Source organism: Peromyscus maniculatus, chromosome 6 (genome assembly GCF_049852395.1).
Source record: "Peromyscus maniculatus bairdii isolate BWxNUB_F1_BW_parent chromosome 6, HU_Pman_BW_mat_3.1, whole genome shotgun sequence".
NCBI classification, from domain to species: domain Eukaryota; kingdom Metazoa; phylum Chordata; class Mammalia; order Rodentia; family Cricetidae; genus Peromyscus; species Peromyscus maniculatus.
Window position 1 is genome coordinate 131639255 of NC_134857.1, and position 17279 is coordinate 131656533.

At 37.4% G+C, this 17279-nt stretch overlaps 1 protein-coding gene across 1 annotated transcript; it reads right to left on the minus strand.

Annotated features, from left to right (window-relative positions):
* Positions 1 to 1933: 1933 nt before the first annotated feature.
* On the minus strand, positions 1934 to 16988 carry Ifi44 (interferon induced protein 44). Its single transcript, XM_006989488.4, has 9 exons — positions 16844 to 16988; positions 16151 to 16614; positions 14451 to 14487; positions 13252 to 13447; positions 12969 to 13115; positions 8117 to 8288; positions 7081 to 7181; positions 3517 to 3690; positions 1934 to 2273 (listed from the first exon to the last, which is right to left on the minus strand). The coding sequence occupies exons 2-9, from the start codon at positions 16602 to 16604 to the stop codon at positions 2226 to 2228; spliced, it is 1329 nt and encodes a 442-aa protein (XP_006989550.1). The 5' UTR covers positions 16605 to 16614; positions 16844 to 16988; the 3' UTR covers positions 1934 to 2225.
* Positions 16989 to 17279: the final 291 nt, after the last annotated feature.

The following is a 17279-nucleotide window of genomic DNA, read 5'->3' on the forward strand; positions in this document are numbered from 1 at the left end:
GGAACACCCCACTATCACTTATTCTCAGTATCTTGACCATCATATCTCAGTATCTTGGCCATTATATTTATAGCCTTCCATTGTGAAGAGAATTTTCTCTGGTTAAAACTGAAATAAACCTTTTTCTATGTGTACAAAGATAAATATGTATAAGGTAGCTTGGCACTGTGTCAATGTAGTTAAACAATATTAAATTACTTCCTAGGACACAAGACTTGCTCAGCTATGGGTTTTTACCAAATTTACAGTACCAAGCATGGGCTCCCTCTTATGGAGCAGGCCTCAACACCAATCATGGTCTTTGGTTACCCCCACACCAGTCATGCCACTATTACACCAATGGGAACACCTTGCATGACAGGTTGGTCAGGCAAGACCAACATAAAAGAATGTAACACACCTTTGCATTATTAAACAAATATTTCACGGCATAAACAAATGTAACACATCTTGAAATAAAATTCTACAACAAAAATATGTATAATTTTTCCTGTGAGAAAGTAAAATAAATCTAAATTTTCTTTGATATTGAAATGGAAATCAAAGAATAAGAAAAAAAAGCATGATCTGCAATCACATGTATGAATATATAATCTAGATGTATGCTCACCCATGCACATGTGGCTGTAATAGACATATAAATTAACTATTGATAACACTATTTTCCTACATCTCACACTCACATACATTGTGACCTCATTTAGAATGGATTGAATCTTTCTGACTCTTGGTTTGGGTTTCACCATATAACTTGCTTTTGTCTGTAGCATATCAACAGAAATGATATTTTGTTTGCGGTAAGCCTAGGATTTGAGGGGCCTTGAACATTTCTCTTTACCTTCTTGTAATTCTGCAAAAAAATAATTCCTTAGGAGCCTACTGTCTCTTCAACCCTGGCTTCAGAATGCATACGTGCAATGTGGCACAGTCACTGTAGACACAGCCTAAATAGGAGCCCTTGTTGGGCCTGTGTTGGGTGAACAAACCTACAGCCAATCTCAAACTTAGGTAACAATAATCTAACTTGTGACTTAAGCCCTAAATTTTCAGAGTGGTTTCTTAGACAGCAATACTTAACAAAATTCAGTGTATTAGTTCATCAAGTTTCTTTTTGGGTCTTTTTTTTCCTCTTCCTTTTTTTTTTTTTATTTATTCTTCTCTAGTACAATACACAAAATCACAGTTTCCCTTCCATTCACTCCTCCCACTAACCCCCACCTCCCTTCTCCCCCAAATCCATTCCTCCTCCATTTCCCTTCAGAAAAGAGCAGGCTTCCTGGGGATATCAATTGAACATGGCATGACAAAATACAATAAGACTATGCACAAAGCCTCATATCAGGGCTGAGCAAAGAAACCCAGTAGGAGGTAAAGGGTCCCAAGAGCAAGCAAAGGAGTCTGAGACAGCCCCATGCACACTGTAAGAAGTCCCACAAAACACCGAGCTAACAACCACAACATATACACAGAGGACCCAGTGCAGACCCATGCAGGCTCTGTGATTGCCTTGCCGCTTCATTCTCTATGAGCCTCTCTGGGCCCTGCTTAGTTGATTCTGTGAACCATCTTTTCCTGGTGTCCACAACCCGTCTGGCTTCTTCAATTCTTCCTCCCTTTCTTTTTCATAGTTCCCCAAGCTCCAAGGGGAGGGACCCAGTGGAGATCTCTAATTTGGGCTCTTTCTCCACCTAATGTTGGCTGTGTATCTCTACATCTGCTTCCATCAGCAGCCTGAGGAAGCTTCTCTGACAACAGTTGGGCTAGGCACCAGCCTATGAGTATAGCAGAATATCATTAGTAATCATTTTATTAAGGTATTTTCCTAAGTCTCTGTTATAGTCATCTGTTTATTAATGCTGTCCAAGTTGAGTTTTATCACTTGTAACTTTTAGTCACAATAATAGAATTTGAAAAGTAATAATGTATACTTAAGTTAGATTTAGGTTTTATAACAACAAACCATTTTATTTTTCATAGATACAGAATATAAACCCACCAGGAATTATGATTGATTTTTCATAACTGATTACTTTTATCTTATTTTTCTGTTTATCAAAGGCACTGCTTTTTGCACATGTACTTCTTCCTAGCACAGTTAAAATGCATTCTAGTTTCAGCTTCTTCTTCTTCTTCTTCTTCTTCTTCTTCTTCTTCTTCTTCTTCTTCTTCTTCTTTTTTCTCATTGTTCTGTTGATCAGTTAATTATTACTACATGATAAATTCTCTTATTTTTCCTCCTTTTTGAACACATGAGAGTGCTTCTCTTCTGACACCTAAAAAAAAGAGAAACAAAACGGTCTTAGTCGGTTTATACTGAGAGGCAACCAGAAGGTTGCTGGAGAACTAAGCTCCTCCTAGCTGGGAGCCTGAGCACCGCAGGAAAGAGGACTGGAGCAGCCGAGGCGACAGTGTCAGACAGAAAGCTCGCAGTGTGAACCTCCCAGTTCTTTCCCAATTAGCAGTCAGTGAAGAGGACAGAGTACTCAAATATGGTGAAATAATGTTTGAATAAAATAAACCAGAACTCCCATTTAATCTCTAATGGTAACAGTGAAGCATATGCTGGCCACAGACTGATAACAGAACACCCTGAAGGGCAAGTTGAGTCTATAATCACAAATGATAAATGTTTACCTGGGAGGAGCCACGCTAAATGAAGCAGAAATAAATGAGGTGGAGGGGGTCAAAAAGCCAAGCTAAAACTATCACAAAAATACTTTCACACTTGTATATTATAGCATTATTTATAACAGCTAAGGATGGAAGCCAACTAGGTCCCAACGATGGAGGAATGAATACAGAAAATGTGAGGTCTACACACAGTGCAATTTCTTTCAACTACAAAGTAAAAAGTTAGGTTATTCCCAGGAAAATGGATGCAACTAAAGATAATCTATTGAGCATATTAGGCTAGTCTCAAAAGACATTTTACCCCAGTTTTGGTTCCTAGATCTCTAGATAATTTTATAAATTATATATGTGAGATATACATATATATGATTGATAAATATGTGTCTGTGTGTCTGTGTGTCTGTGTGTGTCTGTGTGTGTGTGTGTGTGAGAGAGAGAGAGAGAGAGAGAGAGAGAGAGAGAGAGAGAGAGAGAGAGAGAGAGAGAGATCAGATGCATTTGGTTCTAAGGCAGGGACAAATCCTCTGAGATCACATCTGATGAGAGATAGTGTTGATCGAATCCAGTTCTAGGTCCCAAGCAAAGCAGCCAGTGTGAAAGAAGAAAACAGAGGTGAGCAAAGTATTTTCCAGACAGTGAAAGAGATATATAATTTCATAATTTTCTTTTTAAAACAAGAGTAAAGTTATGCAGATCCTCCAAGACAGATTGGAAGAGGAAGGCAGGAAGGAAGTGTGCATAGAAAAGTATGTTCAGCCAGTGGGTTAAAGGTCAGGGCTACTCATATGCCAATAGCCCAGAGACAAACCTACCAGGTAAACAACAGACCCAAACAAGAATTAACCAAGTTGGTGATACCTTCAAGCTCTGAGATCACCAGTCTACCTGTTTGTTCAAAGGCAAGTCCTCTAAGAAGTCATTTGCAGTATGCAGGATCTCTCTCATTGCCGAGAGGATTACCATGTTCTTCACGGGGTCCAGATGCCACTCTGAGACATAATTACTAATCACCAAGATTTCAGAAAGGGCAAAACCAAAGTCTCTATGGACTGCTTCTAGCTGAAATATAAAATTTAAAACCCAGAGCTGTGTAAAAATGAGAGCAGATTTAGATCCATGATAACACATGTTAAAACAAATGTCAGTGTTAAGGAAGAGACAAGAGAATCCCAAGGACTTGCTGGTCTACCAGCCCTGTCAAATAAATGTACTACAAGTTCAGTGAGAGACTTTTCTCAAAAAAAAAAAAAAAAAGTGGAAATCAATTAAGAAGACACCTAACATCAATCAGGACTTCCATACACATATCTAGTTATACACAAATAAGCATGAGCACACGTGCACACTCACACACAGACACATATATACCATCCTCTCAGGTGTATCACAGTAGTAAAAGGTATAAAATAAAATATCAGAGTAGTAATAAAAAGCAAGAACTTGGTCATCATTTTCCTATATATATATATATATATATATATATATATATATATATATTTTTTTTTGGTTTTTCGAGACAGGGTTTCTCTGTGTAGCTTTGCGCCTTTCCTGGAACTCACTTGGTAGCCCAGGCTGGCCTCGAACTCACAAAGATCCGCCTGCCTCTGCCTCCCGAGTGCTGGGATTAAAGGCGTGCGCCACCACCGCCCGGCGATGTAATGAATCTTTTTTTTTTTGGTTTTTCGAGACCTATATTTTTTTTAAAAAACAAAAATCAGATCATCTACAGTACTTTCTTGAACAACTTCACATCAAGTTCCAATATCACTGTTATTTTTATTTAAAATGCACTAATATATTAGACATGAATTAAAAACAAATGGTATGCTCACTGATCATTAAGATTAATATTGTGAAAATGGCCAACCCACTAAAACCAAGCTACAGATTCAACACAATCCCCATAAAATTCCAATATAATTATTCATAGAAAGTGAGAAAACATCTGTAACTTCATATAGAAACACACATATAAAAAAAAAAGATCACAAAAACAAACTTGAGTAATAAAAGGACTGAAGGACTAGTAGGGGTGTCATCATCCCAGATCTGAAATTATATTACTGAGCTACAGAGATAAAATAAGCATGGTATTGGCATAAAAACAGACATGTTGATCTATGGAATCAAATTGAAGACCCAGACATAAACTCACATGTAGTCGGAAGGTTTCTCAGGGCCTCTTATAAAATAATTACTCAGAGGCTGATATTAATCACCAATCACATGACATATGGCAGGCTTCTTGCTGGCTAGCTCTTATAACTTAAATTAACCTGCTGCTATTAATCTATGTTTTGCCACGTGTTCTGTGGCTTACTGGTCTGCTGGCATGTTGTTCCTTGGGTGGCAGGCTGGCATCTCTCTGCCTCGCCTTTCTCTTCCTGCTCAGACTTCCACCTGCCTCTCAGATGCCTTGCCACAAGCCAATACAGCTTTATTTATCAACCGATCAGAGCAACACATATTCACAGCATACAGAAAGACATTCCACAGCACTCACACACCTACAGGCATCTAATTATTGATAAAGAAACTAGAAATACACAGTGGAAAAAAAGAAAACATCTTCAACAAATCATGCTGGCAAACTGGGTGGCTACATATAGAAGAATAAAAAATAGATTTGTCTTTAGTGTTAATTGTCCTTCCTCACATTTTCTCCCCTACCCTTTTCTCCCATCCCCCTCTGCATTTAATCTTCCTATTCTGCTTTCCCTTTTATCCCTCCATAATACTGTATTAGATTTCCCATTCCGTGGGAGATTCCTCCCTTTACCTCTCAGTCCCTTACTAAGTATCTAATCTCTGTGTTATTTACCACCCTGCAAAAAACTCAACTTCAAATGGAGTTTTGTGCATCAATTTAAGACCAGACACACTGAATCTGATAGAAGAGAAAGTGAGGCATAGCCTTGAACTCGTTGGCACAGGAGAAGACTTTCTGAATAGAACACCATTAGAACAGGCACTAAAACCAACAACCAATAAATACACCTCATAAACTGAAAAGCTTCTGTGTGGCAAAGGACACTATCATTTGGGCAAACTAGCAGCCTACAGAATAGAAAAAAATATCTTTGGCAATTATACATCCAATAGAAGGTATTTAAAACATATAGTTTAGTTTCTAAAACATATAAAGAACAACAAAAAAATCTGGACATAAAAAATAAGCAACCCAATTTTTAAAAAGGGTACAGAACTAAGCCAATAGTTCTCAAAAGATGAAACACAGATGACTGGAACAAGTTTAAAGAAATATTCAACATCTTTAGCCATTATGGAAATGCAAATCAAGAATACTTTGAAACTTCATCTTACCCCAGTCATAATGGCCAAGATCAATAACACAAATGACAGATCACACTGGCAAGGATGTGGGGAAGAGGAACACATTAATTAGTGGGAAGGGAACAATAAACTGGTACAACCATTATGGAAACTGGTGTGGTGGTACCTTAGGAAGCTGGCAATAGATCTACCTCAAGACCTAGCTATACTACTCTTAGGTGTATACCCAAAGGACTTTATATCGTACTAGATAGATACTTTCTCATCCATGTTCATGGCTACTCTACTCTACTCATAATAGCTAGAAATTGAAAACAGTCTAGATGTCTGGTTCCTCTGGGCTTTTTTATTATTTTATTGTTGTTTTGTTTTGAAAGTGAGAAAACATAAAGTTGGATGGGTATGTAAGAAGGAAGTAACTGGGACAAACTGGAGGAAGGAAAAATATGATCAAAATTTATATGGCTACTTTCTAATGTCTATGATTCTCTAAAATGTAAAGTCATAAAATGAAGTGTCATTACCACTGGCGTCTGCTTTTCTGTCTACAACAAATACATAGCTATCCATTACATCCAGAAATCCATGCATCTCAGACTTTCTACCATTTTTGTCCTCTAGTAGTTTGATTTACACTTCCTTTGCTTAAATTGTTTCTCTTTTTGTTTCTTCTCTTACTAAAATGCTTAAATACTATCATTCAGCATCACCTTTGCAGTGAAATAATCCCCTGTGACATTTTTCTCCTTCACCATTTCTTACATGATATTTATCATATATAATCATGGCATATTCTTCTGTCTACTTTTTAATTTCCCACTTCCCTATATTCTCACTTCTGTCTATAAAATTATATGATTTTCAGTACAATAATGTCTGTACCATTGTTGTATCAGATTAGAGGCTATAGTACTGGTTTGATCATAAGGAAATCAATAAATATTTGTTGAATTAAATTATAGCAAGTAAAATTAAACATAAAGTAAAACACAAAGATGAGTTGTATGTAATTCAATCTTCTAAGCCTGGGAAATGTGTCCTAGCTTTTCTAGCAATTATTTTAATTCCTCTTCAGTTTAACAGTTATCTAATGTTCTTTATAAGGTTGGATATTGTGTATATAAAGACATTCCTCAGAGAACATTCACTCATTACCTTGAGCTTCACAGGCTCACAGTTGTATATATCTATCAGGTCTTCTCTTGTAATCAGATCCAGGCTATCCACGTGAGTAAGCAAAGCCACATGCAGGATGCCTGTGTCAAAGAAATACATAGGATTTTATCCTTACAGACATCAACAGCATTTCTAAATTTAGTAAATTATCAATTTTGCTGGAGGCAAGCAATGGGGCAACTTTAGATTTAGGGAGTTCTCTACCACCTTACACACACACAACATCCACTGTAATTTCTTCTGCATGCGATATCCCCTTTGTTCTAAGCTAAAAATTGAAGCTTCACAAAAGAGTACTTAGAACTAACTAAAATTTACTCCACATTATTGCCAATTGCTATTCAGTCCTAATTATGTTGTTTTAATGGAGATTAGAGAAAATGCCAGAGAAGATGGAGAAAGGCATTTCAAGAGAGCAAAACCACCATAACCTGATGAGTAAGCTACTCCTACTTCACAATATTGACAAACAGGTCCCTGCACAAGATTTTAAAATATTTCAATTTCAGTGAGCAGGTAAGTCCTTGCTTCTTAATCAAATTTGTGATGGGCTCTTTCCCACTCCAGTGGATAAAACCAAGAAAAGCCAGAGTTGGGCACCAGAACCACCAGCTTGTGTTCACCTCCTGCCTTTCTGCTGCCTCTTTCTACCAGGTGTGTTCTATATCTGCTCGTTTTTCTAATTCGTTAAGGTCCAAAAGGAAAGATATAGTATGTCAAAAACTACATGACAAAATACAAAGGCAGTGTGTGGGTGGGGTTGGCTACTCTTCAACTTGTGCAGTACGTGCAAACAAAATAGTCACAGGGAGGTCCTATCCTTTTAGCAATTTTAAGATGTTGAGGGAAATTGAATTTAAGCCATATAGCTATTGAGCTCTCAACTGGATGTAACCGTGCTAATGATCCAGGAAGACTCACACTTGCAATCACTGTAGTCATTCACTTCACTCCCCAAATTTCTGCTGTAAAGTCTAGTCAGTTACTTTCAGTAGCAAAATGAAATGACACTCACCACATTTTATCAACTCCCTTCGAATCTTTTTTATCTTTGCCACCAACCCATGGGAGAGCTGTTCCACAGAATTGATATCAAATACAAACACCACACAATGGATTTTGTCCTTCAACAGTGGATTGTGAATGTAGTTTGGATGGTTTGAAGTGATTGGTTTCATGGAATCGAACTGTAAAGTAGATAAGAAGACAGAAGTCAGAGTACTCAGGAAGGAAGTTAGAATCATTACATGGACTGTGTTTATTCATAAACTATACTCCAGTCCTATGGATTTGAACAAAATGCACAGATATCTGATGTCAAGAGGCTAACCCTAAAATGGAGAAGGCAGTAATTGCATAAGTGGTTAGCAGTTCTTTTACACAGCTTGATAATGCCTCTGTGAGCAAGAGATACATGATCTGGGGCTATAATGACAGAGAGTTCTACTCAAGAAAGTGAACAAGATTGTGCCAGGAACTGCGCTCAATAAAAGAAACCATGTGTGTGAAGACAGAGGTCAGAGCATTCAGAAACAAAGTTGGAATCTTCACACAGTAAGTGAAGAGGAGAATGCCTCATGAGAGGATGGTACCATTATTCTTGAACTAACAATTGCTCTGCCAGGGTCTGTCTCACAGAGATAGTGGCATAAAAAAATGATATCTGCACAGTGTCTTGATTGTACGCCTATTCATGCAACAAAAACATGGAATACCAGCAAGCCATAGGATACTACCACTTCTCTAAAAAGGGAGAGCACACAAATATGTACATATTTTATTTGATATTACAAAAGAGAAACAAGTCATAAGTTTATTGTGATTTCTTACAGGAAGAACAAAAGGATTTGTTTAAATAAGCAGAGAAAGGAGATAAATTCTTTAAATATTCTTTATTATACAAATTCAACTTTAGGTATATAAATAATAAGTTATAAAAATAAAACAAAAACAAATTCATAAATGAAGTTAAACATTGTACTTAGGATAACTACAGAGTCAAACTACTTCTGACTGACTCTAAAACAGGGTCTAATTTGTATGCCCCATCATGATATATGATTGCATTCTCAACATAGTATAAGAATCTGCTAAGATGTTATATTGTCTCCAGTTTTGATTGTTATTTTACTAAATAATATTAAATATGATTAGGTAACTTACACTAATAATGGAATCTGTTTTGAAGCTACTGTGTGACATGAGGAAATTAGTTGTGATACAATATTCTATCCAATCTACTGTCCTTGAGAATAAGAATTCTCAATTTAGGAGAAAGTCAACAAAAATATAATTACAGAAGATTAAAAATTCTCCAGTCTTTAATTTGAATACATGTATATTAATTTATAAGGCATCTTATCAAAGAAATATGTGCTTTGCTGAAAAGTGCAAGCAAAAACAGCCAGCAACTTTTCTAATGCTACAAACAGGGCTTTGTGAAGAAGCATCTGATTCACAGTGCAGGATGGAAAACACAAAAGACATGGCAGGGGTACCCAGACATACCACAGAGCAAGAAACACAGAAAATACCTGTGTCTCTGTCAAAGGGCCTGTGATTTAACTTGTAGAGGTTCCCATTGGTCCTGGCAATTGGATTTGGAAAAACTACAGCATATCAAAATACATCAAATTTATTCAGTTTATATTGAGTTCACAATGATAATAAATTAACAACTGATTACTAAAGACAAATAAATACTCAGAAAAAACTTATTGTTTTCAAAAGTTCATAAAACAGACAAAAACTGAAGCCTGTTCTTATACCCTGTTTTTCTTTTGTAGCTGTGTGGACCACTGTGTAGTCAGATGGTGGGTATGGGAGAATTTCTCTCCGTAGGCGACATGATGTAAAATGGTGGAAGAAGATCACTATGTTCACTCTAATAAATAAACGATCCCCAAACTGAACATTGCTGTGGAATAACCCTTCTGTACATTGTGAATATGTATTACTCTCGTTGGTTAATAAAAAGCTGACAGGCCGGTAGCCAGGCAGGAAGTATAGACGGGACACCAGACACAGAGGACTCTGGGAGGAGGAAAGACAGAGTCAGAGGAGAAGCCAGCCAGCCGCCGAGATAACAGGATGTATAGAAAATGAGGTAACAAGCTCTGAGCCAAGTGGTGAAGCATAGATAAGAAATATGGGTTAATTTAAGTGTAAGAGTTAGCTAGTAACAAGCCTGAGCTAGTGGCTGAGTATTAATAAGTAACATTAAGGCTCTGAGTAGTTATTTGGGAACTGATGGGCAGGAGAGAAATGTCCAACTACAGAGCACTAATGATACAATTTTGAAAAATCAAGAAAACCCGAAATTATGCACCTCCGGATGGAAGAACACACCACTATGAAGTAGAATTCACTAAACTTTCTTTCTGTGGAAAGAAAGGAACCACATAAAGTGATACTTAAGGATACAGCAAAATCGAGTCCATGTTATAAAGAGATCCACAAAAGAACCATTCCAGTTTCCTAAAAAGACAAGCTGCAGGGCCAGTAAGATGGCTCAGGGGGTACAGGTGTTTACCACCAAGACTGATGATGACCTGAGTTCAGTCCCCAGGACTCACGTGGAGGAAGGAGAGAACCAACTGCCTCAGCATGTCCTCTGATCTGTGCACTCACCATGGCATGTGTGTACCCCACACACATGCACACATACACACATGTACACAGACAACGTACACACTACAACATATACACACATACATGCACACAATATTTACTTATTTATTTACTTTTAAAGAGACAAATTGTAAGGAAAAGCAGAATATATAGGCTAAAACATTTTGATTAGATTTACTTTTCAAAAATGAACTGTTAAAAATTGTAATATAATAAATGAGTTAGAAATTTGAATATCAAATAATATTTAATAAGGTAAAAATATCTGTGACATGATTATATCTATGTTCAAAGAAAGCTATGTATAATATGTACTTATTTGTATGTATACAAATGATATTCAACTTCACCTAAACTGTTATTATTTCTCAATTTCTCATTGCTTCAAAATGATACAGGAGAAGAGAAAATGGGAAATATAGATTAATAAAGATTATTCATGATTCAAAAATTTCAAAGCTGAGTACATGTAAATTGATTGATATGTTTTGTGCACTTTTATATAAATTTTAAGTGTTCTATAATAAAAAAATTCTCTAAATGTGCATGTCTATATTCTATCTCTATATTAAGAAATAAAAGAAACTTCCATGATTAAAAAGTTAAAAGTCTTTCTAAATAGTACACAAGATATGTGAACATACAAATTAAATTACAACATGAAGTATTAGTACAATTTCCCTCAAAACAATAATAAATCAATCACAAGAAAGCTTGCTTCCAAAAGTGTATGTATAAAAACTGTCAAGAAAAGCAAGAGAGTTGTGATAGCATAGTATATAAAGAACTAGTTTATTTCTGCAGTAATAAAAAATGGATAACAATATGTAATTAAGATGACATCATAAATGGATAAATAAACATACCAACAGAAAATAAACTAAAGAATGAAAAATGTTATATCGGAGCACATTTAGTAGAGAAAGGATGCCAAAGACATCAGTGAAAGACGCGATAACAATTGACTACTCATTTGGTTCAAGGTTAGTTAAGGATTAATTTGACATCTAAATGTTTGTGGAGAGGACTACAAATTTGAATCTAACTGGAGACTAACACAAATAGTTGACTTTCTCCTTCATCTTACCTTCCTGTGGTCAGCATGGCCTAAAAAGCTTAAGGATGGAGGACACACTTTGGTGAAGCTGCTACAGATTTACTAACATATTGGGTGGCATAAAAACAAATATCAATTTCTCACATTTTGGGAGAACATAGAATCTAATATCAAGGGGTCAGAAAAGTTTAGATCTATTGAGGTTCCCATTTTTAGCCTGTACCCCAACATGGCAAAAGCAATCAGCTGTCTGATGGTTTCTGAGAATGACACTAATTCTACCCCTAAGGGCTCCATTCTCAAGACACACCTACTTCCCAAAACCTCCACCTATTAAAGGCATCCCCCTGATGTGTGGGACTTCAGCATATGAGAAACCTTGAGGAGAAACAAACATTCAGTCCCCAGTGTCTGTTATAGCCAGTTTTGTGTCAACTGAACACAAGCTAGCATCTTCAGAGAAGAGGAGCCTCAATTGAGAAAATGCCTCCATAAGATCCAGCGGTAGGGCATTTTCATAATTTGTGATTATAGGGGAGGGCCCGGGTAAAGCCATCCCTGGGCAAGTGGTTCTGGGATCTATAAGAAAGAAGGCCAAACAAGCCATGGGATGCAAGCAAGTAAGCAGCACCCCTCCATAGCCTCTGCATCAGCTCCTGCCTCCAGGATCCTGCCCTGTTTGAGTTCCTGTCCTGACTTCCTTTGAGGGTAAACTGTGATGTGGAAGTGTGAGCCCAATAAACCCTTCCCTGTCCAACTTTTGGTCATGGTGTTTCAGCAAAGCAACAGTAACCCTGACTATGACAGAGCCCATGCTGCAGTGCTCTAAAAAGGGAAACTTCTGAAGTTCATAGCGCCGTAAAAGCTCTCACATTCCCAAGCATCTGCCTTCAGATTTCCTGCTAACAAAAGTGACTACTTATATAATTCACACAGATAGATGCCTGTTTCATAGACACCCATCTAAACAATTGATGATTGTTGGGATATGTGTAACAAAAGAAACCTATGGATTTTTTTAATTCTTTGTGAAATTTCTATCAAAAAAAAGAACAAAGGAATTTGAACAAGTGCAGTTTAAAATGCTGAAGTGGCAATGTTAGTCCGGGGCATGAAGTGGATGGTGGGCAAAACTGACATTTTAAAAATCAACCCATGATTTTTAATAGTCAAATCTTACCTGGTACCTGTCAGGAATGTGGCCATTTAACAGGTAAGCTGTGTCATCTGTGTGCAAGCCAGCTTTCTGACTCAGGCCCAGCGAGTCACACAGGACAAACGGCAGGGGGCCATCACCATCCCCGTATGTGATGGAATATGTCCTGTACTGAAAAACGAAGGACAACTTGAAACGGACATTCCTTCTTGTTATAAATTTAAATAAAGTCAGTTGATCATCAACGTAGTTTTCCAATGCACTTACCTTGAACCAAAGAAGATTGGGTAGCCTAAAATACACTTACCTTGTCAGACATCCCATTTTTGTCACAGCCCACCAAGGCCTGGTGTGTGATGCTGCCTCTGAAAACAGACTTGACTGAGTTGACGAAGCTAGACTTTCCAGCTCCTATAGGGCCCAGCAGCAGAATTCGTGTTTGGGGAACCAGGTCTCCATACGGCTTATAGTTACTCAGGACAGTCAATAAATTCCTCTGTATTCTATTAAAATTCAACAAATTTTAAGAATTGACTGGTCAGTTCACATGTTCTCACCAGACATTTTCTAAGAATTCACTTATCTTCTAATTAGCAGCTTGCCTTCTTCCATGTACATACAAGACCTGAATATAGTGGGTTGAAGTCAGCTTATGTATCTGAACACTATGTCTTAAATTGGTGTTTGGGAAGATGATAGAACCTTTAGGAGGTGGAGCCTTGCTGGAGGAAGTAGGTCAATGAGGGCAAGCTTTGAGGGCTTATGGCCTCACCCACTTCCTGTTCTTCCTCTCTGTGCTTCCTGTATGTGAATGAGCGTGCTGTCAGCCAGCTTCCTGGTTCTGCGTCCGTGCTCTCTGTGACTGCTGCCATGGCTGCCCGACCATGATGGTCTCTCTCCCTCTAGAACTGTAAGCTGAAGGAAATCCTGTCTTCCTTTAGTCGCTTTGGTTGTGGTGTTTTGTCATAACAACTGAAAAAAAGCTAATACACTACCCTAGCTTAAGTCATATTGTAAAGGAAATAAAAACAAAAATAACACTTGCAACTAAAACTAATTAATCATAAAACTGTTCACTTATATTACTACAGCTTGTAAATTCACTAATAAATATCAGGCATGCCAAATGTGAGGATTAATAATGATAAACTCTAAAGGCAATTGTATAATATTTCTAACATGCTCCCAAAACTCATTAATAGATGTTCTCAGCTTCATAATCATTCTCAGCATATTCTAAAGAAAAAATTTGCTGTAAGAATTGTAAAACACAATATAACCAAAATTATTTTCCCTTAGTACATAGCATTAAAAATAGTCCTCTCCGACTCACTCTTCTTAATATTATTAGGATCAATTATTTTATAATTATAGAGATGGGTTTTGGTTATTCTTTGATGGTTTATGTATTAGCTGTAATAATTTGTGTCATCAATTTTGTTGACATTCATTATCATAATGAAAGGTAATAAACAGTAATAAGATAATAAAAAGCCATTGACTTACACAGCAATGTCTCTTGTCTTTCTCTCATCCAATAACTCTAAGAAAAATAATAATATAGATTATAAATTCTTAAATGATTGGTTAGTCAAATGAATGTGAGCAAATTCACTAGAGACAAATATGTAAGTAGTCTTTCCACAGGAAAAAGCAAGGGGAGAAAATTGACATTGCCTCCTTTGGAAACACAAGAGTGTCTGCACATGGGTTCTCGCACCTGCTCAGTAGTAGTGTGAACTTCTTTGCTTGAACGGAAATTGGATTGGGAGTGTCTTCTGAATTAGAGAAGCAGAATATAGATGTATTGACAACCAAGGAAAGACTAGTGTTAACTGATATTTTCTCTGAAAGTGGGAATAGGTCTGGAAGATAAAGTGTACAGAGACGCATAAAAATAATTTTTAAAATAGTCACAAGTTTCTGTCAAAGCCAGCTCTCAATAGGAACTTCCATTCAACCAAATGCATTCCTGGCTCAATAGAGAAGATAAAAGTAGATAAAATTAAAGTCTAGCCACTCCATGGAAAGCAATGGTATATTTTATATATATGCAGAGGATTAAAAACAGACCAGTCCGTCTCAGGTTCAGAGGTGCCCTTTTTTTTTTAAGAAAAGACTTTTTGGGGCATGGACTTAAAACTGAAACCATTAGCCTAGCAATGCTATATCAAATCTCTAATAACTCTCACTATTGGGCCATATGTAGAACAACCAAGTAAATACCATTAAATTGCCAAAAGCAGAAATTGTAAAAATTTTATCCAATGACCAAAATATAATTAATCTCTGAAAGAATGAAAAATATGTGCAAAAATAAAATTAATTTCTGAGATTTTTATAAAGCATTCTCTGAAATAGCTTCAGTGTCTAAAGGGACACTTAAAACTACAATTATGGCCGGGCGGTGGTGGCGCACGCCTTTAATCCCAGCACTCGGGAGGCAGAGGTAGGCGGATCTCTGTGAGTTCGAGGCCAGCCTGGGCTACCAAGTGAGTTCCAGGAAAGGCGCAAAGCTACACAGAGAAACCCTGTCTTGGAAAACCAAAAAAAAAAAAAAAAAAAAAAAAAAAAAAAAACTACAATTATGTGCAAATTTACTGTGAAACACTTTACAGCAACTTTGTGATAAAATTGGGCTTTATTGTGACAGGAAATGAAGAATGTTTGAAAGCAGAAACAAAAAAAATGTAAGAACGCTTATGAAAATAAAATGAGTAATAAATAAAATTAAAAACATAAGTTGTAAAACCTTAAACAAGTACAAGTTAATGTTGCAGTTATTCTTTTAGGCTGAAATGAACTAATCAAGGAAAGCCGAGTCTGTGTGATCACAGTATTATGGGCATCTAACAGCCACATGCACAAAAAAAAACTAATGACTACAGGCCGAGTGGTGGGGGGGGGGGGGATGGTGAAGGTTAAAGGTTCATTACCCAAGTCCTAGAGACTTCGTGATAACATAATCCTTACAGCCGCATCATTATACTACGGAATGAAAATTTTGTCAAAGGGGTAGATCTTATGTTAAGTGGTCTCATTTCCAAAAGATTGGATTTTAGCAATTTCTGGCCAGATGTCAGTGTGGGTCATCTCTCCAGATTTAAGAGCCCAAGTTTAAAGGTGCCTTTTCCACAGGGATATGTCATCTAGAACCCACTAAACATGCAGGGGAGACCTCCAAAGGCTTGTCTGAGCAAACATACCTTCGCATCGAAAAGCTTCACACTCCTGAATAGATATGGTAGAATATCGAGGAGGCAGTCCGAGCTTTTCACATACCTCTGAACTTATAGTCATATTTTTCTCATATAACACTACATAGATACCAGGAATACAATCAATATTCTCTCTATCATAGAATAAAAAAGCTGGCTTATGTGCTCCTATTGCACATGCTGAAACTTCAGTCTCGCGGAGTGCAAAAAGAGTGATGGGAACATTTTTGTTCTTGAAGCCCTCTTGCAGGTAGGCCCCAAAAACACAGTTTCTGCTGTAAAACACTGTCATGGTAGGACCGTGATCCCAACATTTCCATAACAAATCACGATGGGAGAAGTTCTGCTCAGTCGCCTTATAAAGAAGACGAAACCGTTTTCCACCAAAATAATTCTGCAGGCACTTTTCTTGCAACCATGTCAAGCGAGTTCTCATGGCCATACTTCACAGCCTAGTGGGAAAGCCAACACAGTCCTCATTAAACACTGAAGACCGGACAGAGGCACACACAGCTTTCGTTTACTCGTATTTTCTCTCAGAACACAGGAAATTAATGAACATGAGGTAAAAGCATAGCAAGAAAATCATTACCAAAATGTTCATTTAAATAATTGCTTTCAAAAATTTTAAACACTCTTGTTTGCAAGTGTCTGGGGTAAGTGGAAAGTTACAATACGTACCTCTGTGAAGAGTCTGCACAAAGCCTGGTGCCGAGGACAGCTTCTGCCTCAGTAAACAAGCCTGCAGTAAATGAAAAGAAACTTGCCACAGCTTCCTGCTTAGGAAACGGAACTGAAACTCGGCACACCTAGTCATGCGGAGCAGCATTCCAGTATTTTTCCCAACATGCTATTTTTATAGATTATTTGGGAGTTTCACATGATGCACCCTGATCACACTCACTTCTCAGTTTTCCCAGATCCCCACCCCAGTCATGCTCCTCTGACCTTCCCCCGATGAAGAGAAAAAAAAAAAAAAATACAAGGTCCATTTTTGTTGCCCATACACTTACTGGAGCATGGGCGAACTCCCTTAAAGAAAACTGAGTCCTTCCCCACCCCACCCCTGCCAGAAGCTATCAACTGTGAAGAGCTACACTTCAGCATCCCTATCACA

Coding starts and splice junctions, on each gene's coding strand:
- Ifi44 (XM_006989488.4), bottom strand. CDS start 16,604: ATGGCCATGAGAACTCGCTTGACATGGTTGCAAGAAAAGTGCCTGCAG. Junction 8,289..12,968: donor ACATTCCTGACAGGTACCAG/GTAAGATTTGAC, acceptor TCTACTTTACAG/TTCGATTCCATGAAACCAAT. Junction 3,691..7,080: donor GTGAGCCTGTGAAGCTCAAG/GTAATGAGTGAA, acceptor TTTATATTTCAG/CTAGAAGCAGTCCATAGAGA.